At 38.0% G+C, this 27,632-nt stretch overlaps 1 protein-coding gene and 1 long non-coding RNA gene across 8 annotated transcripts; both read right to left on the bottom strand.

The window, feature by feature from the left end:
• Positions 1 to 15,394: 15,394 nt before the first annotated feature.
• On the bottom strand, positions 15,395 to 17,963 carry LOC120108445 (uncharacterized). 4 transcript variants are annotated; one of them, XR_016395717.1, is made up of 4 exons: positions 17,502 to 17,960; positions 16,575 to 17,069; positions 15,939 to 15,970; positions 15,395 to 15,812 (listed from the first exon to the last, which is right to left on the bottom strand). It is a non-coding gene; the product is annotated as an uncharacterized LOC120108445 (long non-coding RNA). The 4 variants fall into 4 exon arrangements; XR_016395718.1 differs by having other exon boundaries at positions 15,395 to 15,817; XR_016395720.1 differs by lacking the exon at positions 15,939 to 15,970 and having other exon boundaries at positions 15,395 to 15,817; positions 17,502 to 17,963.
• A 4,136-nt stretch (positions 17,964 to 22,099) lies between these two features.
• Positions 22,100 to 27,455, bottom strand: LOC103697310 (protein indeterminate-domain 5, chloroplastic-like). 4 transcript variants are annotated; one of them, XM_017840638.5, is made up of 5 exons: positions 27,217 to 27,455; positions 27,030 to 27,105; positions 26,582 to 26,843; positions 25,311 to 25,707; positions 22,100 to 23,687 (listed from the first exon to the last, which is right to left on the bottom strand). In XM_017840638.5, exons 3-5 carry the CDS (start codon positions 26,742 to 26,744, stop codon positions 22,547 to 22,549), a joined length of 1,701 nt encoding a protein of 566 aa, XP_017696127.1. In that variant the 5' UTR covers positions 26,745 to 26,843; positions 27,030 to 27,105; positions 27,217 to 27,455; the 3' UTR covers positions 22,100 to 22,546. The 4 variants fall into 4 exon arrangements, with proteins under 4 accessions (XP_017696127.1, XP_026656993.1, XP_017696128.1 ...); XM_026801192.4 differs by having other exon boundaries at positions 26,582 to 26,825; positions 27,217 to 27,416; XM_017840639.5 differs by having other exon boundaries at positions 27,030 to 27,130; positions 27,217 to 27,416.
• Between the last annotated feature and the right edge of the window lie 177 nt (positions 27,456 to 27,632).

A 27,632-nucleotide genomic window follows, 5' to 3' on the forward strand; every position in this document is an offset into this window, starting at 1 on the left:
AACTTGAAATTCAGCCTTCCTTTCCTTGGGTCGACCCAACCTTTCTTTGGGTCGACTCAACCTTGGGTCAGCTCAAACTTTTCTTGGGTCGACTCAACCTTGGGTCAGCTCAAACTTTTCTTGGGTCGACCCAACTTTCAGAAAATTCAGAATCTTGAATTTCAGCCTTTCTTCACTTGGGTCGACTCAACCTTTCTTTGGGTCGACTCAAGGTTTACTTGGGTCGACTCAACTTCTTCTTGGGTCGACCCTCTCAGTAAATCCAGAGAACCATTTTTCTGTCTTGTTTTGGGGTTCTTCATGTTTGGGTCGACTCATGCTTTTCTTGGGTCGACCCAACTCACTGTTCATCTGTGCCAATTTTGCAGAAGTGTGCCAAATGACTTCTTGATGTGCCGGGGTCGACCCAATCAACCTTTGGGTCGACTCAATCCACACTTTGCTGCATTCTCAAGGTTAGATTCATTCAAATGAACAAAGACATGTCTCTATATCAATTCATACAAATATACTGAGAGTAATGAACTTATAAATGAAGTATCAATTTAACTTATAGCATACTCTAGATAATTGCTTGTTAATCATCAAAATAACACTATCATCCTCATGGAGATGTCCATTCAGAGAGTATACCCTTTAATTTAAGATAGTCTAAAAATTCACTAGAAAGGTATTCTCCTCCTCGATCAGATCGAAGGATTTTAATGCACTTTCCAGTTTGTTTTTCGACCATACTTTGATACTCTTTAAATTTATCAAAGGCTTCGGATTTATGTTTCATTAGATACACAAAACCGAACCTTGATAAGTCATCAGTAAATGTGATGAAGTAAGAGTATCCATCTCTAGCTTGAGTTGACATAGGACCGCACACATCAGTGTGTACGAGTTCTAACAACTCACTTGCCCTTTCTCCATGTCCCGAGAATGGAGACTTGGTCATTTTACCCATAAGACAAGATTTACAAGTTCCTAATGATTCAAAATCATAAGGGTCAAAGAATTTATCTTTATACAACTTATGTAACCTTGTCTCACTAATATGACCTAATCGGTAATGCCAGAGGAGGGTATTATTAATATTTTCTCTTTTTCTTTTATTATCTTTGCCAATATGAAACATAACATTATTAAGACATAATACTAAAAGACCATTTTCCATAGTGCCATGACAATAATACTCATTAGATAAAGAAATAGAGCAACCATTGCTCTTTCCATTTATTTCGAATCCTTTCTTAAGCAACAAAGGAATTGAAATTACATTTCTAATAATTTTTGGCATAAAATAACAGTCTTCTAGCTTCAAGAACTTTTCGGAGGGTAGCTCCAGTATGTAGGTGCCAACAGCTTCAGCCTGGATGGATTCTCCTCCAGCGCCATATAGCTCGAAGTCACCTTTCTTCAGTCTTCTAATTTTCTGCAGTCCATGCAAAGATTTGCATATGTGAGAACCACAACCGGTATCAATTTGACTCTTTGAATTGCTCCCCCTTTCATTTATAATTCATTAGCAATGAAACTTCAAAAATTTGAGATAAACTATGAGTTTTAGGCTATGTATCGGGGTGCGAGAGGTGCGTGCCAAATTCTGAATTTTTATGTGCCAAATTCTGAATTGTGATAGAAATTTTTGATTTGATGATTTTCATTGTTGTAAATTGCTCCCCCTTAGATGTATAAGCTTTCTTATATGGTTTTCAATTTGTTTTATAAGTTATTTCTCTTCCTTTCTTTACTTCTCCTCTTATTACTCTATCTTTACTTCTCCCCCTATTACTCTTTCTTTACTTCTCCCCTTATTTCTCTTTCTTTACTTCTCCTTTCTTTACTTTTCCTCTAATTATTCTTTCTTTACTTCTCCCCTTTTTGTTACTTTATTTACTCTAATTTATTTACTCTAAAGATATCTTTACTTCTCCCCTAATACTCTTTCCTTACTTCTCCCCCTTTTTGTTATCATCAAAAAGATACATGGAAAAAGATGCAATAAATAACAAACTTCAAACTTCATTGATCAAAATAGGAACATTTTAGTACATTCATGCCAAAAACAAAAACACAATGTTCCTTAATCAAAGTTTAAGATACATGATCGCTTGGCTGCGGCTCTCTTGGGTCCCATTTCTCCAAGATCTTGAAGTAATCTACTGTTTGGAGATGATTGGAGAAGATTTGAGAGTGGGGAATAGGATTTTCGGAAGAGGACAAAGGGTAAACAGTGCCCTAGATAGCTCACGGGTCCCCCTTTTAACAGTGGGATCCCGACGTTGGGTCGACTCAAGAAACTTCTTGGGTCGACTCAACGTTGGGTCGACCCTATTCTGGGTTGGGTTGACCCAAGTGCAGAATTTTTCTTTTCTCTTCCTTTTTGTTTCTAAAAATTTTCCTTGCTTCCAATCCTTATAAATTCTTTCTGGAACAATGATACATGAGTAAGGAATCTATAGATAACAAGTTTGACTCATGTTTCATGGATTTTTAGAAATTGGAGGAATGTATCATGAAACTACTTGCTCCCTTTTATATTTCTTCAATAAAAAGGATCACATATACCTAATTCTCTCCTTAGCGTGGAGAATCTATCTTCACTCAAGGGTTTTATAAATATGTCGGCTAATTGTTTTTCAGTGCATATATGTTCAATACATATGTTTCTATTTTGCACATGATTCCTAATAAAATGATATCTTATTTCTATGTGTTTGGCTTTAGAAATGAGACATTTAAGATATGAGCCAAAAGAGATCTCTAACTGTAGATTCCAAAGATATTTTTCAAATCAAGTGTAGATGGAATCTTTTTCAAGTTATTTCAAGAAGTTTCAAGAATAATATTCAAAGAAAGGCACGGATGAAAATCCAACTTTTTTTTAATATATTAAGTATATAGCAAAATGAGAGCAATCAAATTAATTTTCAGAGTATAGTATAAGAGCAGATAAAGATCAAAACTTATATGCTCGAAAAATATAAAATTATGTTGAATCGTTAATTCTTAATGACTTCAAGGTTCTTTCATGATATAAAAGTATTGGGGCATAGATACCAAAACATGAATTTATGCAGTGTAGGATACATAAAATTCAGGGCTTTGAATGTTCTTTTAAAGCTCTCTTAAAGACTTTCTTTTACTTCTTTAAAGATCATAGCATCAAAATCAATTAAAATGGATTGGCTCAGGATTGAAACACTAAAGTGCAAGCCAATAAGAGATCATTAGTGGATTCCAAAGTAAATTTTCAATGCTAAGACAACTGAAATCCTTTTCACTTAGTTTTCAAAACAAGTGGTTTACAAATTAAGTACAGATAAAAATCCAACTTTCAAAAGATATTCAATGAAGCACAAAGTTTAATACCACTTTACATTTAGTATTCTTTCTCTTATCTTTAGTTGTGAATTTACATGATTAAGTTCTATATGATCTCTCCCTCTGAAATTTTCTTTCTCCCTCTTAATTAATTAATCCATAAAATTCAAGGTATGCATCAAATTAAAGTAACTTTAGGATAAGATACTGAATATCTAAAGCTCCCCCTTAAAAGATACATTCTTCTTTAATTATTCTTATCTTTTGTTGAATTTCAGATTTTAATGATAAACGTGAATAAAACTGAAACTTTATGATATCAAGAATGTAGAGTGATCTAGAATTATTCAAAATTTATAGCAATCACTCTTTTTAATCTTTTAAGAACAAGTTATGCTTCCTCTTAATCTTTGAGAAAATGTACTGAAATATTAATCAGAAAATGATTCATTTGAAGCTCAAATTCTTTCAAAAGTATTTACATTTTCTTTCTTTTAAGAATCATTTGAGTGAGCTGAAATATTTCTAGACTTAAGATCATTCACTCTTTTCTTAAAAATAGTTTTTTTTTTTTGATGGAAGCATTTAATTATGCAGGAGTGTATATTCAAAGTATTAATTTCTTAGTCATAGTTTTTCAGCAATGAATATATGAAGCACAATAAATCTTTTCAATATTAAAATAAAATCATATATTAAAAATATTTGTTTGCAATCAAGATCATTGAAAGACACATCATTCAGACCAATATTGGTACACTTTGAAGATAAGAAATGATATGTTTCAGATGCGTATCGGGGCAAGCAATCAAGGCATCAGAATTATTCTATTTTTCTTAAGCTGTAGTTTTATCTAGAAATTCATATTGAGTTTAAGCTTTTATACAAAATCAGATTCTGAATTTCATAAAGATTCTCAAGGAGGCTTTCAAAGTTGTAATTTGAGATATGTATCTTCACATTGTAGCTCATCTTAAATCATTAAGATTGAAAACACATATTTCAAAAACATTAGAGCACATCCAGAATCTTTGTAATTCATATTGAATTTTGGTACAAATTGGAGGACATTATGTACTAATGTTAGGCAAGTTGAAAGATAAATTATAATCAATTCATTCTGCCTAATTTGCAAATTCAGATTATCCTTTTCTTCTTCTTTTTATAAATATATTCAACTTTCAGATTTCAAAGGTGATCATGAACGACAAATCTAAAATTTCTTTCAAAAATATTTTTAGAAAAATTCTTTATGTAATTTTTCAAACATTCAAGCATTGGAACCGATTTAATAAGAAATTTTATTTTTGATCAAGAGAGTACAAGAGAAATCCAACATATCATTGATGAGTATAGAATACAAGTAAAACAATTTTCATTAGGCTTTGAGGCACAAGTTATTTCGAAGTCAAAGGTGAAGCAAAAACTTGTATACAAAGTTAAAGCCTATTCCAAATTATGAGTGTTATAAAGAAAAATAAATTTGCTATTGGTAGAAACATGTTTCAATCAAATTATTCAAGCATGAAGCATTTCAAACTGAATATTGAAAATATATAATTCAAAGTATGCAAAACATAACAAGCATGTCATGGATCAAAATTAATTCTTTTCAAATAAAAATTTTTTTTTATTTAAATACAATTTAGCACTGATTTTATCCTTAAGGTGTGTTTTCAAGTGATTGAAACTTCATTTGATTTTTCACAACCTTCTTATATATTTTCATTTACTTATCATTCATTCCCCAAATTTTTAATTTCTTTCTTTAACCATTCAATGAACATTTTGATTATCTTCATTTATTTTTCGGTTTTACTTTTCTATGCTCTATATTCTATTTGCTCCCTATCCGGTGGAGTTGGAAGGGGCACGAGGTACTACCACTAGCCTCCCTCTTGTGCCGTCCCTAATATGCCCTACACCGAATAGTTGGGTCAAATAGTGCCGGGTACTACCACTAGCCTCCCCATTGGCACCATCCCTATAATGAGCAATGTAGAAATGTTAAACTGTTCTCTTTAGCAACAAGATATTCACTCCAAACTCTCCCTAGTTAAATATAATTAATTACGGATTTTATCCCTTCCAAAAGAATGTTCACACAAGTCTCACAAATATGCTGAATATATTATGCTTGCGCTGCTTTTACTTAAGATTGGAGTATTTACTTAGCTTTTACTTCTTCTGAGCAATGTTCATTTTCTTTTTCTTTATCTCTCTCTCTTTTTGTTATTTTCAAGTAGTTACATGAAAGAGCAGAATAAAGAATTAATCTAATATGCTGCATATAATATATATCATGCAAACAGCATTTTCATTATGCCCAATGATTCATAGCTTATCACAAGTTATTTTGAATTAGAAACTTGAGGCATAAACTTGTGTATTTTATGGTTATGCATTATACAGGCAAAAGTGAACTTCAATTTAATCATACCATGAAACAATTATCATTAGCATGAGAATGAAGCATGATATCAAGAAGATTAGCAATTAAATGTTTAATCATGCTACCATATAATTTTAGACTATTAATTTTGCTCAACTAACTCACAAGAGAAGGGTTTAGATTACCAATGCATTTAGCATTCTTCAAGCCAAATACCTTTTAGATTCTTTACACCCTTGGCTGAAGAAAATCTCCTTTTTTTTTTGTTTGCAAGGGAATGTTTATTGTATCTTTCATCGAGGTGTCCTTCAAGTTGAAATTTCTTGCTCATAAATCCTGTATCATTAATGAAATCTTTTTCTTTCTTGAAGGAAAGTCATTAGTTTCTTCAAGATACAAAACATTCATACAATATATTTCTTAGCTAGATGACTCAACATAAGATATGACAATAATTGAATATTAAGTCACTTTACTCAAGAGATTGTCTAAATATAAGCAAGCACAAGTCACTTGAACTAAAGAGATAACTTCATTAAGTAAAATGGTTCAAGGACAAGCATGTGAGGCAATAGAAGGATTCATCAAGGTCAAAAAAAAAATTTTATTTTCAGAATTAATTTAGCTTAGATTCTATTTGCTTAAGATAATTATCAATAAGATATACAAGTTGAGTTTTAATCAAATTATCTTAAACAGTTGTTTCTATCAAAAATTTTGATTATGATTTAGTTTTCAACACTAATAATCATGTTTCAGGGAGTTGAGCAATCTTCTTTTAGAGCAATTAGGATTTTATTTTGACTTATGAGTGATAGTTTAAAAGAATTAATATTCATGCTTTAAAAGATTTTTATGATCAAGTTAAGCATGACATGTTACAATTAATCAGTAGAATTTGAGATAATTTTAGAGAAAGATATTAATCATGGATACAAAGATTATGCTCAATGAAGTTTTAACATGAAGGCATGAAATCAGCATCTATCATTTATACTAGAGAGAAAATTTAGATTTTGAAAACTTGAAGGAGAAAGTTATACATATTCATTCATTGTTTTCTTATCATCATGCAAGCACTAGAAAATTTCATGCTAAGATCGTGTAGATAAGATTTGTCATACATACAAGGCATTTAATAAATATTCAATAGCCTAACTGAATTTATAAAGTTAAGCATATCAAGACATAAAATGACAATTTAAATTACATTCACAAATGATGAAATAAAATTTATTTATAAGTCACGTGCCATGGCACCCAATTAAGAGTTTCACATGAGTTTCAAGGGCTGCTTTGACACATTTGCAAGATAATCTCAGTTTTTCATTTTAGGTACCCAAGCTTGCTTGGGTCTTTGGGAGTTAGTGCATATGGTTCCTTTTGGAATCCAAATCTGTTTAATTGTAATAATTTTATCATTTGATTTGCTTGTATTAGAACCATAGGTAAAGTTTTTATGCCCAATCTTTTTATGTTTGAAATAAGTTATCTTATTTGATGGTTTGCTTGGCGAATTGATAACCTTTTTCTTTAGGGGTTTATTATTGAGCAAAGAAATCCAACCAAGTCTTGATTTATCAAAAACAGCATGTTGGCTTTCAAACATCGTTTTTAATCTTTCTAAACTTACAGTGAATTTGTTAATAAAAGATTTCAATTGGTTAACTTCTTCACTTAAGTTTTGATTTTCTTTAATTAAATTCTGATTTTTCTGAATCAATTCTTCCGAATTTAATCTTAAGCGTTCATTCTCAGAGTTTAATTTGTCTCTCATTTTAGCGGAAGAATTTCTTTCTTCTGACATTTCCAGATTTATCTTTTTAAGATTTTTATTTTTCGTAGCTAATTTTCTACATTCACCATACAAATCATGAAAAGCATTTAATAGTTCATCATAAGAGAATTCTTCCTGAAATTCATTAGGTGTGAAATCAGATTCAGATTTTACCTTATCTTCTTGTGCCATAAAGCATAAGTTAGTTACCTCTTGTAGTTCTTTGGAGCTAGTATCATTATTGTTGCTCCTCACTTTCATTTTCTTGCTTGACTCTTCCTTGGTCAAGGCTTTCTTGCTTTTTATCTCTTTCTTCCTTTCTTCTTGCTTCCTCTTCTTCTTTGTCTTTAGGAAGCTTTTGAATTTTTCGGTGTTTGGGTATGGATCCTTGTTTTCATCACCGAATTCTTCATTTGTTGTTCTTTCTTCCGGATTGGGAGATTCAACATCGTTTTCTGCAGGCTCACTGTTAGTATGTAATTGAAGCACATGTGAGCTAATCTGAATATTGTCATAGATATTTTCTAAAGTATCCCAGATTTCCTTAGCAGATAAGCATGCAGAGATTTTATTAAATTCAGTTTCATGGATAGCACAATATAGTATGTTCATAGCATTAGCATTCAATTGTGCTAAGTCTTTTTCATTAATAGTGTGAGAGAGTGAGTGAGGGCCTCTAGTAATGATGTACCATAATTCATAGTTTGAAGCTTGAATGAATATCCTCATTCTAGCTTTCCAATAAGTGTAGTTTGTGCCATTAAATAGAGGTGGTCTATCAATTAATTGTCCCTCTCGTATAGAACATCCCACTTGGGTTGTCATGATCTTTAACTCTTGATTGTGAGATCAATGGGTACTATTAGAGCACCTTGCTCTGATACCACTTGTTGCCCAAGGTGACAATCCAAGAGGGGGGGTGAATTGGGTTTTTCTAAATTTTAGTGCTTTTAAAAACTTTCGTAATTAAGTGCGGTGAATGCTTTCATAAATTACTTGAATGAATTAAACTAGAGTAAAGATGAAAGATAATGCAAGAATAAGCATAAGAACAAGCACAACACAAACACAGCGATATATAGTGGTTCGGTGCACCCCAAGGCACCTACGTCCACTCCCCAAGCGTCCCCTTGGGAATTTTACTATAACCCCTCGGATTACAGTAGGATTGTTTTCCGGGCTCACAATCCAAAACCTTTACAATTTGGTTTTCCGGGATCACCAAGAACCTATGTTGGTTTTACGGGCTCACCAACAAACCTTCACAATTGGTTTTACGGGCTTACCAAGAACCTATGTTGGTTTTACGGGGTTTCCAACAACCTACGTTGGTTTTACGGGCTTACCAACAACCTACGTTGGTTTTACGGGGTTACCAACAACCTACGTTGGTTTTACGGGCTTACCAACAACCTACGTTGGTTTTACGGGTTTACCAACAACCTACAATGTTGGTTTTACGGGCTTACCAACAAACCTTACAACAAGTAGTTTGACAAACAAAAAGAAAGATTCAAACTCCTAAATGAGCATATAAAACAATATAAACTATAAAGAAGAGTTAGAAAATATTTATCGCTTTGAAGTGGCTTCTCTCTTCTTTGTCAAGGATGCTTCACTTCTTCAAGGGAGGATGGAGCTCTTGATGCCTCTTTGAAACTGCTCAACCCCTTTCTTTTGATTCTTGAATGAAGCACTTGGATGAGGCTTGCCTTGCTAGGGTTCTCTCTTGAATGCACTTGATGTATTTTCCCCCAAGGCTTACTTCTTCTGATGAATACTCCCTCTTAAATACTTCTCCAACCTCCAAATAGTCCTTTCTGACCGTTGGATTGAAGAAACTAGCCGTTTATAGCCGTTGGGAGTCCAAAAAGCATTTCTGCACAACTAGCCGTTATGTTCAGCCCGTGTTTGGGTCGGCTCAACCTGTCCTTGGGTCGACCCAACTTTGCCTTGGGTCGACTCAACCTTTCCTTGGGTCGACCCTCTCAGAAAACACAGAAACTTGAAATTCAGCCTTCCTTTCCTTGGGTCGACCCAACCTTTCTTTGGGTCGACTCAACCTTGGGTCAGCTCAAACTTTTCTTGGGTCGACTCAACCTTGGGTCAGCTCAAACTTTTCTTGGGTCGACCCAACTTTCAGAAAATTCAGAATCTTGAATTTCAGCCTTTCTTCACTTGGGTCGACTCAACCTTTCTTTGGGTCGACTCAAGGTTTACTTGGGTCGACTCAACTTCTTCTTGGGTCGACCCTCTCAGTAAATCCAGAGAACCATTTTTCTGTCTTGTTTTGGGGTTCTTCATGTTTGGGTCGACTCATGCTTTTCTTGGGTCGACCCAACTCACTGTTCATCTGTGCCAATTTTGCAGAAGTGTGCCAAATGACTTCTTGATGTGCCGGGGTCGACCCAATCAACCTTTGGGTCGACTCAATCCACACTTTGCTGCATTCTCAAGGTTAGATTCATTCAAATGAACAAAGACATGTCTCTATATCAATTCATACAAATATACTGAGAGTAATGAACTTATAAATGAAGTATCAATTTAACTTATAGCATACTCTAGATAATTGCTTGTTAATCATCAAAATAACACTATCATCCTCATGGAGATGTCCATTCAGAGAGTATACCCTTTAATTTAAGATAGTCTAAAAATTCACTAGAAAGGTATTCTCCTCCTCGATCAGATCGAAGGATTTTAATGCACTTTCCAGTTTGTTTTTCGACCATACTTTGATACTCTTTAAATTTATCAAAGGCTTCGGATTTATGTTTCATTAGATACACAAAACCGAACCTTGATAAGTCATCAGTAAATGTGATGAAGTAAGAGTATCCATCTCTAGCTTGAGTTGACATAGGACCGCACACATCAGTGTGTACGAGTTCTAACAACTCACTTGCCCTTTCTCCATGTCCCGAGAATGGAGACTTGGTCATTTTACCCATAAGACAAGATTTACAAGTTCCTAATGATTCAAAATCATAAGGGTCAAAGAATTTATCTTTATACAACTTATGTAACCTTGTCTCACTAATATGACCTAATCGGTAATGCCAGAGGAGGGTATTATTAATATTTTCTCTTTTTCTTTTATTATCTTTGCCAATATGAAACATAACATTATTAAGACATAATACTAAAAGACCATTTTCCATAGTGCCATGACAATAATACTCATTAGATAAAGAAATAGAGCAACCATTGCTCTTTCCATTTATTTCGAATCCTTTCTTAAGCAACAAAGGAATTGAAATTACATTTCTAATAATTTTTGGCATAAAATAACAGTCTTCTAGCTTCAAGAACTTTCCGGAGGGTAGCTCCAGTATGTAGGTGCCAACAGCTTCAGCCTGGATGGATTCTCCTCCAGCGCCATATAGCTCGAAGTCACCTTTCTTCAGTCTTCTAATTTTCTGCAGTCCATGCAAAGATTTGCATATGTGAGAACCACAACCGGTATCCAATACCCATGAATTAGAATCAGAAGAACTTAATGTCATATTGGCATGTAATAAAAACATACCTTTTGATGCAACACTTGCATCAGGCTTCACACTTGCAAGAAAGCTCTTGCAGTTTCTTTTCCAATGCCCCGTCTTGCCATAGTGGAAACAGGTACCGGGTCCAGAGATTTTCTTTCCCTTCTTCTTTTTGATGCGACTCTTAGGATTTAGTTTTTTCTTTGAACCCTTGTTGCCCGACTTCTTCTTTGAGCTCTCACCAACAAGAAGGATCGGACCCTTGTCCTTCTTGATGTGAGACTCTGCTGTTTTCAGCATATTTAGAAGCTCGGACAGGGAGGAATTCAGTTTGTTCATGTGATAATTCACGACAAACTGCGAGAATGAGTCGGGTAGTGATTGCAGGATCAAATCCTGACTGAGCTCACTGTCCATAGCAAAGCCAAGTTGACTTAATCGAGTGATCAAGTCTATAACCTTTAAACAGTGGTCTTGCACAGACGATCTCTCGATCATTCTAGCACGGAACAACTGCTTAGATATCTCATATCGAGCAGTTCTGCTCTGCTCACCATATAACTCCTTTAAGTTAAGGAGTATGGAGTGAGTATCCATGCTATCATGCTGCCTCTGCAATTCATTATTCATAGAAGCAAGCATGATACATTTGACAGTCAAACTGTCATTTTTCCATATACGATATGTGGCCAATTCCTCCTCAGTTGCATTTTCCCCTGCTGACCCTAGGTCAGGGGTTTCAAGAATGTAGGAAAGTTTTTCTTGTGTGAGAACAATCTTTAAATTTCTCAACCAATCCACATAGTTGGGACCAGTCAATTTGTTTGTATCTAAGATACCTCTAAGTGAGAGTGAAGATGCCATTTTTGCAGAATTAATCTATAATTACAAAGAACACTAATATAAGCAGACCAATCATGATGATATGTATTCAATCAGACAAGGACTTTTATCTAATTGTTACTCCCACTATTTTTGTCGAATATCATAACCCTCAAGTATGATGAACGAGAAAATACTAATTTTCTTAGTGGGGTTGAGATCCAAATTCCTTATAAAAGACCTTGTGGGAATCACAACAAGCCCTTATAAGTTCAAAGGTAGGAAACTCTTTCCAATTGCATCCCATGCAATTTCCAACTTTATTCTGTCCTCTAGCACACATATAGTCTTGTAGGAATCACAACAAACTATTGTGTCTAGTTAAGTCAAACCCTTCATTTTTATGCAGTCATATTTGAATAATGCTGCCCTTGTGGGAATCACAACAAGGCAACATATTAAAATATGCCATATGCATCATATGCACCAAGATATTACAATATCAATCCCTAATACTAGCCTTGTGGGAATCACAACAAGCTAGCATAGATATTGACATAATAATATCTAAGCATGAAGGAAGGACCTTTATAGTGTTATATCAGCAATTAGCTTTTCCAAGGAGGTCAATCAAATAGTTGGCCAAGTAAGCAGATGGGAGGCTCTCCTTACTTAGTAAGGTCCTAATTAAATAACCACCTGTAGCCTCTTTCCTAGACACTAACTTAGTCAATTGATTCAGAATGGCTCAGCTTAAAGCAATTAACACTACGACTTAATTATGAATTTAGTGAGGACTTTCAAATAGTAGTATCTTACTAACATTAAGCTCAACCATAAAGGACAATCAAATAATTGGCCAGAAAAGCAGGTGGGAGGCACCCCTCACTCAGAGAGTGAGGTCCTAATTAAGTAACCACCTGTGGCTTCCTTCCTAGACACCAACTGAGTCGATTGTTCCAGAATGGGTCAGCCCAAAGTTTTCATACTACTATATTGGTCTCATTGCACATTCTATAATTTAGCACTAGCAATTATACTATGCTACAACATGAATATAACACTATCTCATGGCATAAACTAATCATGCGTACAAACAACCTAACTATCTCATAGCATCAAGATAATAGCATGTATTATCATTTGGTTAAACAGATTAAGGGTGGCTCTGATACCACTGTTAGGGTTTCCCAGTGCCCCAGGGCGCAGCGGAAGATACGGGATTATAAAATTTTCTTATAAAACCCATTATATGAAACCCTAATAAGCCAAGATCGCCTTAATAGTATAACCAAATAATGTAGAAAATATAATCTTGGTATATAAGAATACCTATCACGCTATATCCAATATATCTGAAGATGTCCTAAGGTGCCCAAATGTTCACCCTCCGATGTTGATCCACACAGGAATGGGTTCAAGACTCTAGCTCCACCAAAACTTGATTCTAATTGTTCAATCCTTCCAAAGGATTTAATTGGCTGATTTTCCTTCACTTCTTCCTTTCTACCTCTAAAACATTCACTAGCCTTTTTGTCCTAAAGAAGACCCTCTTGTCTTGGGTTAGGACAAAAGAGAGAGGCTTGTAAGAAAGAAGGGATAAGGGAGAGAGAAGGAGAGGCTTTTTTTTGGATGATCTTTAGAACCCCAAGGCACCTCCTTATTTATAAGAGATGGAGGGATGCATCATAAAGGGATGCACCCCATCCACACACCTCATCATGATGAGGCATGTGCCAAGAGAGGCATCCCATCATGATGGGGTGCTAAGGAGAAGGGTGTATCAACTTCTTTCTCACATCTCCCTCTTAAATCATGATGATCCAAGGGCCCAAATGCAGTGAACCAAAGCCAATGGTCCAGATCTAGGTGCCATCTAATGGTCCAGATCAAGACATCATCATCCAGGGTGCCATCCAATGGTCCAGAAGTAAGATGCCATCACCGATGGTCCAGATTCAGGCGCTGAGCAACGGTCCAGATCTTTCATCCAGAGAGCCATCCAGTGGTCCAGATTCAGGCGCTGAGCAACGGTCCAGATCTTTCATCCAGAGAGCCATCCAGTGGTCCAGATTCAGGCGCTGAGCAACGGTCCAGATCTTTCATCCAGAGAGCCATCCAGTGGTCCAGATTTAGGCGCTAACCAGTGGACCAGATCCTTCATCCAGAAAGCCATCCAATAGTCCAGATGAAGGCGCCAACTAGTGGACCAGATCCTTCATCCAGGAAGCGATCGAATGGTCCAGAAGTGAAGGCCCTATCAAACCCAATCCAATTGGGTTTAACCAACTTAAAGAAAACATTAAACCTAATCAAATCAGGTCTAATTAAAGCCAAATGGGTTTCAACTCTTGGCTAACCCATATTAGGTCATGATCTAATCATATTAGATCAACCAAATCTAAGAATCATATTCGAATTTAATTTGAATCAGGAGCTAGGGTTTGCAACACGTGCTAGCATGTTCATCTTGCAAACATGATCTAATCCAATTAGACCCTTGATCAATTCCCTTGTGTGTGACCCATTGGGTTCCTTATCTTAGCCATCAGTAGGTGCAGGTGCAAGTTGACCTAACCTGATTAGAATACCTCTAATCCAATTTAGGTTCAATTTAGTGCTAAACCTGACTTAGCAATCAGAACCTTTCTGATGCTTTGATCTAATTAAACTCTTTGATCCGATCAACCCACAAGACATGATTGACGTCTAGCAACGTATCATGTCTACCCGGAAGATGAGGAATGTATTGGACAAATCCAAACATACCCTTCAGTGGCAAGTTACCGTGCAATTCAATCTCTCAGTCATACTACATCCTGAATAAGTGCATGAGTATGAATCAATATCAAACTCAATCACTTATTCATGTCTCTCTCAATCTTTTATATGATAATTCAAACAATGAAACATTAGAAACTCTTTTTAATATTCATTTTGCTTTGATCAAAGGCTTCTTGAATCATCATAAGATTAGAGTAAGTAGGATGTTACCTTCTCTTACTAGAAGTGACTGATTCCTTGTTGACCTACTCACAACCTTCGTACAAAATCCACCATATCCAGAATACCCCGTACACAACGCAATGTCGTGAATGAGGGTAAACCAAAACATAGCTTCAAGTGCACAAGGTACCATGGTGATCTCAGGTCTAAGGATCACTTGCACAACTCCCACTATGAGAACCATCTTTTGATAATTAAGTAAGAATCCATAAGATGTTCTCATGGCTGGTCATTTCAGTGAACTCATTCCTCTAATGAGCACCCACATCTTTATATTAGTGTCTCACACAAGTGATTGTGAGATCAATCACCCTCTACATTGAGCATACATAAGATGTGCTAGTCTTTCCGGTAATATTGATCCCCGACTCAATATACCAATTTGACTGGGAATATTCTAAATTAGGATTTTAGGATTTTAGGTCTCACTGGTATGATCTCATCATAACCCTAAAACCAATGTCCTAATTTATGGGGTTCATCATCCAATAATAAAATAGATAAGCAGCAAATGATGAAACACAATGCCTTTATTGATATATATCGAGTGTCAAAGTACATGATTTGGAGGATTACAAAGAGAAACCCATCAAATGATTGGCTTATAGGGCATCTACTCTTTCAGATGAAAGCAGAGTGCTTGAATTTGCAAGTTTGTTGGTGCAGTAACTTGAGTGTCCGCTTCCAAATGACCATGTCTCTCCTTGGGAAGAGGACATCAATTCAGAGATATCAACTGAAGGCCAAACATCAAAAGACCCAACCTGGGAATCTGGGATCCATCATTGGATAAGTCAGTGCCTGGAAGAACAAAAGACTACCTTCCTTCAAGAGAGCTGTCCTCATTTAAAGATTTGACAGGTGGAACTCTGTTATCAGAGAGTAGTCTTGATATCATACTTGATGTTTGGCTTGTCTTCAAAGATGATGGGCCTGCTTTAGAAGCCGATGTAGATGGAGAAATTGATGGCTCAATACATGTTGCAATTACTTGTGATCTACTGGAGTCTCTTTCCTATGCTAGGTTAAAAGAATGTAATGTTAAAATCAAAGCAAACTTAATTGAGCATCAATCATGGAAATTAACAGCAAAGAATGAATAGGAATATCTAATAAATGTCTCCATTTTATTCCAGCTCACATTGAAGGGTAAATTTCTTCTGATGGATCCATCTGTTACAAGAATAAGAATATTAGATGAGGAATTATGCAAAGAATGCATGAAAAATTATACCCTCTATGCAGCATTGATTGCATTAACATGAAACATTTATCCACTAAAATTGCAGCAGAAACTTTATTATTCTACAGAAACAAGTTAAGAAGAGTATTAAACATGATTAGTTATCCAGTTATACTTTTCAAAATTTCCTAGGTACGATAGATTATGATAGTATTTACCATATAAAGAGGATCATGTCATAGTTTGACGAGCCTGAAGAACTGACTGGAAATAATTTGACATTTATAAGTGGAACTCGTGCAGTCTCTTTCTAGACATGAGCTGTATGGATTAGAAGAAATCCATACTATATGCCACAGCTTGCGTCAGTGAAAATCACTTCTAAGTTCTGGAATCTACTGATTTGTAAATTCTTTCATGAGTTAAAGGTAAGGGCCGCTCTGCTATTTTGTTAAATTGGAGTAAAAATTTTATATATAACAGCATTTCTTCATATTGTAAAACATTATGTAACTATTAGAAAATTCTGTAGATAAAAGCTTCTTAGCACAAGAATGTTTTCCCTAAATATAGAACACAATCCAAATATTTTACCTTCAGCAGCCACTTTGGAGCTACAACCAATGCTCAATTAATCAGGAGACTTCAGTTGTCTGAGTGCCTGAGAAGCTGCTACCGATGTCTTCCCAGCTAGAAGACCTTCATGATCTGTTTCTATGCGATGCTTAAATTCTGAGTCCATATTCCCACTGTTGTGATGACAAAACTCAGAATGGTTGTCGAAAACATCCATTGTATGAGTTCGGTTGCCACGTAGAAAGCTCCATCTAGAGGAGCATCCAGCATTCTTATGAGCAGAATGACTGCCGCTCATCTTGTAATAGGAAAACAAAGGTTTCTTCCTTGGAGCAGCCACACAACAGATGGCCCCCATAATCTTGATGTTCAAACTAGAAACCACAAAAAGAACGACTAGAACCCTCCAGAGTGAAAGGAACCTCAAATAATTTCAAGTAATCCTGATATTTAGAGCCAACATTATTGGCACTAGTTCTTGGAGAAGAAACTACATTAAATCTCCAGCTGTTCCTGTATGCATTAGATGGAAATCAGTCAATCATAACAACATGAAGGTCAATACATGGAGCTAGAATTCCAAAAGTTATATTCATGCAGACTCAAATAATAAACAATCATAGAGTGGTACCACAGGTAGAGAAGCGCAGAAATTCACTCAATTAAACGACAAATGAAAGAAAACAAAAAGGACCAATTCATCTAAAGAAACTTGATCAGAAAGATCATCTTAACACAGCCTACATATGTAGAAACAGAATCTCTGTCCAAAATAACCAAAATCGTATATGCCTCCACAATGTAAAAAGAGGTTGTGAAAGAAATTCTCATCAAACTCCTAGAAGAACATCAGTACCAGGAAAAAAAAGAACTTCAAGAAGAACATGGAAAATTCTAGTCTAGTTTACTATTTTATTATTTGTGCCATAACAGACCATCTCATACCTTTAACAAATTTGGTGAGCTATTGATTCTGGACCAGCGTGCCACAAAAGAAGGCAATCGCCAAATTTCACGTATAGTATCAAAAGAATGAACAGAATAAGAACTGGCACAAAATATTACATCAAAATATCAAAAGAGATTTTAAGTAGAAAGGGAATCTAGATATTAAAATGGCACAAAATATTACAATTACATCAAATGAGAACTGCTATAGCAAAATCCAGACAGCGCAAGCAATTGGTAGAGCCAGCAATCATTAATCAATGTTTTTTTTCTTTTTTTCTGATGATAGCCAGCAATCAAAGTCGATAAGAGAATAATGCAAAATATTAAAAGGACATTTATTTATGTTATAAAAAATATAACAATATTTTCAGAACAAGATCAACTCTTTTTGCTGATCGTTTCCTTCTATCTGAAAATTGAAGTTTCTTGAATGAATTTCGATAGAAGATATATAGATAGAAAGCTTCGAAAAAGACTAACCACGAAGAGCATTTAGAGAAGAGAAGCAATAGAATCGATCCAAGCCCAACACCATGGTGCCTCAGAATCCAATCCATCGCCACAACCTTAACCTCCGGGCTCTTATAAAGGAGTTTCATCAGCCGGTGTGGAACCGGAAGGACGCCCACGAGAATGTCGCGATGGCTCCCAGCGAGAGAGCGAGAAGGTTGGAAGGTAGAGCGGTGCGTGGACGGTCTTCCGGTTACGGATTTGTTGGATTTGGGTTAGGGAGGAGGAGGAGGGGTTAGGGATCCCCGGGGGGGGGGGGCAGCCGCAGTGGTTAGGGATGGGGGGTGGGGGGCCGACTGCAGGGTTTAGGGTTTAGGGGGGGAGAGGAGGGTTATTTGGGCAAGGGAGGGTGATTTGGGCGGGGGGCTGACACTTAGTTTCATTTTAGGTTTCCCTCTTTTTACTTTTTTTTAAATTATAATTACTCAAAAATAATATTTTTAATATTTTTGGAATTACAAATGAAATTTGGTGACGGAAATTTCTGTCAATAATCTGTTACTGCCAAAAATAATCTTTTAAAAATTTATAAACACTTAGGTTACGATTTTTGTGACGGCTGAATTTGTCACTGTCTCATTGCAATTTTGGTTATCAGTTTTGTGACAGATATTCCGTCACTACGGTGGTCACTAAGTTTTAGCGCCCACGCTATCCGCGTATTTTGTGACCGGTCTGTCAATAATCTGTCACTAAGTTCACACCATGGTGACCAAATTTCTATCTGTCACTAATCCGTCACAAATAGTGACTGATAACGGGCCGTCACTAGTTTTCCGTCACTATACGCTTGTTTTCTGGTAGTGATATAAGAATCATGTTGCGAAGTTACAACCTCGTTCATCAACAATGCGTCGCTTTATAAGTCGGCCATCACCAAGCATGTCTCTCACCTGGTAGTCTTAAATATAAAATATTAGAAGAAAAATCTTTGAAAATGATGACACCAAAAAGATCAACCGCCAAAGAATATTTATAAGTAACAAAAAAGATGACAAAAGCATGTAAGTTACACATGCAGATACCTAAATGGAAAAGATTGCATATACCGCGCAACAGTCTCTGAGATTCAGCATGAATTTGCTCCAGATTAGCCCTCCTCTCCTGTGGAACAAAATGGAAAAGTAGGTCAACAACAAATAAAACCCAGAAATTTTTACTACTGAAATAAAAAATACATATATCAAAAACATCACCACCTTCTCAAGTTTTCTCTTCTCTCGAATGGGTTCTTCTGGTCTCCCTTCCTGGCCAGCCAACTCACCAGACTTCTTCTTCTTCTTCTTCTTCTTTTTCTTCTTCTCCGTGATATCTTCTTCCCCTTCCAAATTCAGCCGCTTCTTTGCCAATCTCTCCTTCCTCAGATCATCCATTATTCCCCCCATTCCAATTTTTCAAAAAATTAGGGTTACAGAGTCCCTGACTAGGCAAGGAGCCCTTCGCCCTTGCCTAGTCAGGGAGGGGTTGGGGAAAAAACTCACCTGCAATAAAATGCTGGAGAGGAAGAAGGAGTGGAGCTTGCCGTCGGATGCGCTCGGCGCCGGAGAGCACAAGGATCGGCCGCTCGTCGTCAGAGAGGAGGGAGGAGGAGAAGACCTTGCCGTCGGACGTCGCTCGGCGCCGGAGAGGACAAGGGTGGGCAATTCGTCGCCGGAGAGGAGGAAGGAAGAGAGGAGCTAGGGCTTGAGATTGGGATGTAGAATGAGGAGGGGAATGGCCCGCTTGTTTTTTGTTGTGAATTTGAGTTCTGACAATGCGTATACACGTCGTCTTAGGCCACAATCTACCACGACGCTAATTAGCGTCGTCTATGGCCAACACTTTTAGAAAACGTCGGTATATGTTGGGGTTGGACCGAAAATCGCCGACGCTTATAAAAAACGTCGGCAAAAAAGGATCGGTAAAACTCCATTTTCTTATAGTACCATTAGCATGGAATTGTACATGGTAACTGAAAAAGTAAATGCATCAAACCGACTAGATGCTCCTAGTGGCATGATAAAACAAATATTTAGCCCTCAATGGCTCCATGCTTGTGACTTGTGGGTTCATGTGTCGGGAATGTTGCATGTGACATATTTGTTTCGTCAAAAAATCCTCATTATTTCGTCCACTTAGAATAACGTCTATGAGAGCATATCTTGATAATCGCCTCCGTGAAATCTCACAACGTATCGGCCAAAGCCATTGAGACAAAGCTAAAGACAAAAGCCATGGGTTATTTTATATTTGTAAGCATAACATAGTCTTAATAATTTTAGCTGGGGATCTACTTTTAAAAGTAAAACTTGATTACAATTAGCTATGACGAGCATTAGTTTATAATGGTTGTGCTAATCCTGCAAAATTAGTCTGAGAGATACCGTTGGGATGGTTGTATCGATTCAATGAGCATAAGATCCCAAGTTTGAATAGAATGTCTGCGTCCTTTCTTTAATAATAATAGCAGTGCACATTAAAGAAAAACTATGATTCGAAAATCTGTCCAAACAAAAGTCTCGTGTTTATTGCAAATTTTGCCTATATGTGGAGTCATGTCTATTCTTAGAATTATAACAACAATAGATTGAGCTCCATGAATTATGAATTATTTGAATATTGACATCTCAACGTCCACACCCAGTCCCCTAGTTGATCCTGTTTATAAGACACTTCGAGGAAATGATGCATGAAGGTGGTGCACAAGATAGGAATGCAGTATGCCCACCTTAATTTTGTTACCGGAGAAGAAAGATCTACTACACCATATGCAGTACTTTGAATCACGGGTGCATGTGAAAATGCTAAATTTCATTGACATTAATTGGGAAAATATAAGAAGAAAAGTAATACATGGCTCTCATCTGAACGACTACATGCACAGGTACTAGAAAGAGCACACAAAAATGTGAATTATTATTTACTTGAAATTTATACCATCCGCTGCTCTTCACGTGAACCAACAGACTCACATGTCCTTCAAGGTCTTGCGAATTTTATTTCCAGTGCTAGACTAGATAATGCAATTATTAAAGAAAATATAAAGAAAAATGTGCGTCAGAGAGAGAGAGAGAGAGAGAGAGAGATTCATCTATGGAGCAATGATTGAGACTTGTGAGGCGGGAGGAGAGGGGCATGAGAAAAGGATGGAAGTAAGATGACAAAAACATAAGGGATAATTATAGAAAAAGAGACGACCATAGATCCGTGATACCCCTAGACGGCAAAATTAAATGCCATTCAACTTTGTAACAACTACCAGAGAAACATTACCCAGTGAGTGACATCGCAAACATCATACAAGGAGAAATTTGGAAGCAAACAAGAAGGACATGCTAAAGACTTGGGAAAACTGGCATTCGCTGGGGAGAGGGGCTAGCGCAGTTTAGGGAGGTAATGGTAAGATAGGATAAAAGAAGAAGAAAAGAGAGAGCGAGAGAAGAAAGACAATGGAAGGTGCTTGGCTGGTGGGGTTGGTATGGTCATTGGGGTCAAAGTGTTAGAATTGGCTAGAGGGAGGAAATATCAACCTATTACAGTCCATGGGGGTGGAAATTTTGAGTAGTGTAGATTAAGTAGTAGGACTTGAGAAGTGGTAGGCTTTGGTACGTCAACTCCAAAGTTGAAATTTAAGAGCCTCTCTAGCGTACAATAGAATTTAAGACTTGAAATTTAACATTCCTCACGTTGAAAGAAAGAGCATCCATAGGCCCTTCTCTCTCCAACTCTCTCGAGTGTACGCAGTTCATGCACACATGCAAGCTACTTTTCAACCACGCGCCCGCCCCGCCCCCCCCCCCCCCCCCCCCCCCCCCCCCCCCTCCCTCTATATATCATGTAAGACAGGGGCGTGCGTGGGTGTGTGTGTGTGTGTGTGTGTGTGTGAGAGAGAGAGAGAGAGAGAGAGGGAGAGGGATAGTAATACATGCCAATGGATACGTAGTGAAAGAGTAACTGGACGCAATTATGAGAGTTAACCAAAATGTCATGAGAGAGAGAGAGAGATAATAATACATGCCAATAGATACATGGTGAAAGAGTAAGTGGACGCAATTATGAGATAGCCAACCCAAATGTATTGCATGAGTGGACCGAGACGGGTGTAGAAGCATGCACAAAGTGGTGGTATATTACATAAGAACTAGACATGTTAATTGCATCATGCACCTTTCTTAACAAAGATAACCTGAAAGACAAGAAAAAAGGAATCATGAAAAGGAAACAAAAGAAAATGCATTCAGTTTATCTGTATCTATGAGAGGGATATGATGCTAGAAAGCAAAAGAAACGAGAGATGGAACCCTCTAACCAACATTCAAGTATCTATATCCTACTAACTAAACAGTAACAACAACAACTGCAACAGATTCCCCAACCATTTCGCCAGGTTGAGCTACGTATATCTTCAAGGCCTTTGGTCTCCCTATTCTTCTCTTGGTTCTTTCTTATTTCTTTCTTCTCTACCATTGCAGGCTTCCACTGGCGAAGGGTCGGCTAGAGGATGCAGACTTCATTTGGGAATCCAGGGAGCTCATGTCTGGGCCATGATGCTATTCTCCCTGGGAAACCCCACCGCCCATGCTCCTCACCATATCACCAACCCCGAGGAAGTCTCTAGTCAGCTGATCGGAACCTCTAACGCTTCCAGCTGAAAGATTGTGATGAAACTTGGCTTCGTCCACGTTACACAAGCCTGAATTGAACCCACCAAATCCCCCAGATTCTTGTCCTTGCTGACCAGTTGTGCAACTCCCACCAAATGCTGCGATCCCATCGGAGCCACCAATAAGACCAGCTTTCCCATTTGCAAGCGAATGCATTAGGTCATGGAGACGGGTTTCATTCTCCATTTGATATCTCAAGCCATCTCCACCACCACTGCTGCCGCCACTAAAGCTAGCCTGGAAATTAGTTCTCTTTGCACCGGAAGATGAAGAGCTATTGAAGCATTGAAGCAAGGAGGACCCACCACTTGTTGTTGAACCCATTTGAGCAGCCTTCTGAAGCAAAGCGGTCGCAGACATCTGAGGATAGGAGGATTCATTTTGCATTGAGGTGCTAAAGATAGAAGATATGCTGGCACCCATGTGATTACTCATATTTCCTGAGATAAGGGTGGTGCCATTTCCATTTCTCAGTTGATCAGAAATCAGTAAGTGGTTGTTTTGGTTGCTAGCATTGTTGCTGGTGTTGATGCTACTTGTACAGCTACTGTTGGAGAAGAAGCTGAGGTTGAAGAGGTTGGCTGTGGCAGCAGCGGCAGAAGAGGAAGAGGCGATAGTGCTGCTTTGGAGATCAGGGAGTTGCATTAGCCCACGGAAGGTCTTGTTTTGGGGATAGGAATGGTGGGACTGTGTTTCTTCATTGAATTCGTGGTTCGAGCAATCACCAAGGAAGAAGGCAGAAGAGGGAGGAGGCTGAGGTGGATGGAAGGGGGAAAGGTTTGGAAATGAGATGAGGTGATCGAAATGGGATCCACTGGCGCTGCTTCCACCGAGCTGAGGGATGTTGGAGGATGGCTGACTTTGGTCTTGTAGTGAAGTAATTTGAGAATTTACTTGAGATAGGCCTAAAGCCATGCTACTATTCCCATAAAAGTGGCTTCCGATAGCGCTCAGTCCAGTTGGAAGCCTCGTACCCTCTTGTGCTAGGGCATCGCAGAAGGCTCTGTGAGTGATGAAGCTATCGCGCCTGCATGAAGTAGAAAAAAAATGTATGTGCTCAATTAGTTTTTCATTGCATAGAAGTACACCAGTGATTACAATAATTCATTAAATTTTGATGACTAACCTTGCAGGCAAGTTAGGCCTAACAAGTTTACTTGGCTTAAGTTTACAACTTAGCTAGTCAAGTACATGGACAAGTATCTCAAAGAACTTGCTTGTCATTTAGAATAATTCTAGTTAAGAAGTGAAGTACAGTTCCCATACTTACATGCACCCCATTTAGAGGCACTCAGAGGAGGTCAGAGAGAGGAATTAATATCCAGATACTCAGAAGTACTTTCATCATTACTCATGCCAACTAAATTAGTAGAAAAAATCCAAGGGCAGACATTTCACCATCCACCTGAAGGCTCGAAGTACCCGCTTTTTTTTCCATTAGTTGAATGTCAAGCGAGTCCAGTTCCCCAAGATACAATACTGCATCAAGAGGGGGGAGAGAAGAAATTTCCCCAAGAGGCTGAAAAAGGTCAGTCCCGTCAAGGAAAAGCCCATTCCAAGAAGCACTCTTAAGGCCAAGTACGTACCTAGCTGTCGTCCTTCTGTTCCCATTGGTCATCTGCAGTTCAGGGGTTCCGATCTGTTCTTTACTGTTGGGGATTAATTACAGGATGTTCGTAAAATGTATGGGTGGTCTGTAATTTGTCATAACGGTGGTCTGGTTCTCTCTTTTGCATTTGCCCAGCATTGTACAAAAAAAAGAAAAATAAAAAGGTCACACCCTTCAATGAATGCAAGCATGCCATTTTTGCGAGCAACATGAAGCTCAATTATCAATAACACCCGCTTCTATTTCCCTCCATGTCATTAAATTCCAAATCGTACGAAGCCTCCATGCTTCCGAATGAAAGAATTTTGCCAAAACGGTGAGAGCCGCTCCCTTTTAAGTATCATTATATGCCCGGCACCTCTCTTAGCCTCACATTCTGATCACAGCGAGTAGAACAACGAACATTGAACCCCACCCTACCCCCTCCCCGCGGCAAATATGCAAGTGAGAGAGAGAGAGGGGGGGGGGGGGGGGGGGCGCGCTCTTCCCAAGTTCCAATCCTAACGTTTTCGTGAGAAGATGCACCTGCTAAGGCCAAGGGCCTTCCCACATCCAGCCCACAAGGGAACAAATCTTTTAAGCTGCTTACATGGCAGCACGTGAACAGGAGAGAGAAGAAGCGCAGAAAAAGGCGTTGGTTTCGAGGAGAAAGACGAGAGCCTTTTTTATTTTTATTTTTTCGGTGATAAGACGAGAGCCTTTTCCAGTTGATGCCCTATGAGCTTGGTTAGGCAATTCACGTGGGTGCAGTACCTTACTGCCATGTAAACCCAACTCCGCCACCCCTCTCTCTCTCTCTCTCTCTCCACACCGGGGAATTACAACTCTAACCCTACCCCTTAAAAAATAACCATAATAATAACAAACGAAGAAAGGAAAACTGGAAAATAAAACCCTAATCATCATCTGGAGCTAGCTGACTGGAATGGATATAATTTAGAGGAATCTATGATGATATGTTAGAATGATGGATAAATGGAATGACGGATTATGCATGGTATCAAGAATTAACGAATGGATAGATGAACGGGAGTGCAGTACCTGGAGAAGAGGGTGCCGCAATCGCAACGGTACTCGCGGGTGCCGCATGTCTTGGAGTGTGCCTTCCAGTCGGACTGCACGGCGTAGCGCTTTGAACACTTCTCACACTTCCATTTCTTCTCGCCATGCTTGCGGAAGAAATGCTTCTTGACGCCGGTGAGGTCGCCAAGGGCGCGGGACGGGTCATGGTGCACGCACGTCGGCTCGGGGCACACGTAGACCCGGCGTCGCACCTCCTTGGTGCTCCTCTGCCGCAGCTTCCATGGCAGGTTGTGGCCGCGGCGGTGCAGCTGCAGATTCTGCTCCCGCTGGAACCCCTTGTTGCACACCTCGCAGATGAACCGGTTTGTCGTCATCAGTGTCTTGGGCGATAAAGCTATCACTTCCGCATCTGGATCTGCTCAAAAAATGTTCTTCATGAGTATTTTGAGATAATTGATTGATTAATTTATCCTACTATAATTTTGTATTGTTAGTTGAAATAGCGATATGCAATATATTGGTTGGTTATTAATTTTGTATTAGTTTAGTGAGTGGAAACTAGTAAAGGCCAAGATTGTTGAAAAAATTGTAAAATTCTAACATAGTTTGTCCTTGAATTGAGAACCGTAAGTAATTAAAATGATTCGTGAAAGATTGATGAAAGTAGGAAGCAAACAGTTAATTTTGAATTTAGAAGATCTAAGGGACACGAAATCTGAATAAATTCTTTTGTTTTCTTGGATTAGTGAACACAAGAAAGGACTTGAAATGATTAAGTGGGAGATAGATTGTGGAATGATGGCAAAGAAGGGCATGGAGAAGAAATAAACATATGACATGAACTTTTGAGAACTTCCATTTCATTTAGTTGAGAAATATATTGAAGAATGGTGAAGAAATTGGAAGAGAGAAGAAGAAATCATTTTCATGTAGTCCTCAAAAATAGTATCAAGAAAAAAAAAGTAGTCAAAATTTTCAAGACATTAATTGCCGAATATGCAACACGGGAAACAGAAAACTCATTTCATCTGACCTTGAAATAGCTCGATTCACTAACCTAATGAATTAGTATTTCTGAAGATTATATAAACAAGAATTAAAAAGCATAGGAAAAGGTCAAGTTCAGGAAAGAAAGCCTAGTAACGAATCCGATCAAAGTTGGGTTTATTTTTCCAGATTAGGGTTCTAAGAATCAAGAGATAAATTGAAAGAGGTAAAGGCCTTAGACATGCAACTGAAGAGTATGTGGGATTCATCATGCGTCTGTGTGTGGGTGTGCAGATACTTGCATGGATTTCCAGGGACGTTTCTCTTCTTCTTCACTGGGGCTGTGGTTTGCGAAGCTGCTGTCGAAGAGGTGGGTATCGAGGCCATTTGCTGTTGCTTCATCTGGTTGTGGAGCTCTTCTTCTCTGATTTCAAAGAAGGGTGCCGTCGACGAAGCTGAAGCCATCTCCTATCTCAGAGCCAAAATTAACAGCACTTCTCTTTTCTCGAGATGATTCTCTTCCTCCCGTTTCTTCTTCCTGACCTCCTGCTTTTTTTTTAATTTCTGATAAGATAACTGACTAGTCAATATCAAACCATGATAAAATTCCGACTACCCAACATAGCAACCATGAGCTCCCCATCTTTTGTTTCCTCTATCTATGTATCTGTCTATCCACACTTTCCCCTTTTCTAAATCTAAAAGACAAGAAAAGAAACAAAGAAAGGGAAGAAAGGCAGAAGACCCTACATGGGTATTGATCTGAGACACCCCCTGGACGACCCTTCCGAAAGCCTCCAAACTCTGACCCTCCAGCGGGCTCTTCCTAGATTAACAAAAAACAAAGAGATCTGGAAATCCAAACAAACAGTTGCACTCTAAACTAGCAAAAAGAGAGAACAAAACGATATAAGGGGGAGTAAGAAAAAAAACAAACCAATTCAAAGATCTCTTCCTGATCTTCCTCCTCTATCTTCTACTGCTCTCGTTTCTTGTCAATAAGAATTGAAGCAGTGGAGGTGTAGGGTGGACGCTAGTGCTTGTTTTATGCCTTTCATTTCCTTGTCATACTTTTCTACTTTCACACAGTTGCAGTCCCTAATTATTTTCGACCTTTTCCTCACCCTTTTGCTCCACAAATAAAAATACCTCCATAATATGTAATAAATGGGGGGTGGGGAGCAGAGAGAGAGAGAGTTGTTCTGTTGATGGCGGTCTTGCGCAGGCAAAGCGTGTCGTTATGCGGCTAAGGATGGGGTCCACCGACCTGTGGGCCTTACCCTCCTCAGTCACCCCTGGCGGCATCGTGAAGAAGAGAGAATTTTAGGCACACGAATTACAGTGACATATAAA

The sequence above is a fragment of the Phoenix dactylifera genome, chromosome 6, assembly GCF_051530095.1.
Source record: "Phoenix dactylifera cultivar Ajwa chromosome 6, Ajwa_hap1_PhDact_Kaust_v1.1, whole genome shotgun sequence".
NCBI classification, from domain to species: domain Eukaryota; kingdom Viridiplantae; phylum Streptophyta; class Magnoliopsida; order Arecales; family Arecaceae; genus Phoenix; species Phoenix dactylifera.

Excerpts from the sequence above, each read along its gene's own strand:
- LOC103697310 (XM_017840638.5), bottom strand. The coding sequence starts at position 26,744 with ATGGCTTCAGCTTCGTCGACGGCACCCTTCTTTGAAATCAGAGAAGAA. Across the intron at positions 25,708-26,581 it reads AAACGTCCCTGGAAATCCAT|ATCCAGATGCGGAAGTGATA; the intron begins GCAAGTATCTGC and ends TTTTTTGAGCAG. Across the intron at positions 23,688-25,310 it reads TGCGGCACCCTCTTCTCCAG|GCGCGATAGCTTCATCACTC; the intron begins GTACTGCACTCC and ends TACTTCATGCAG.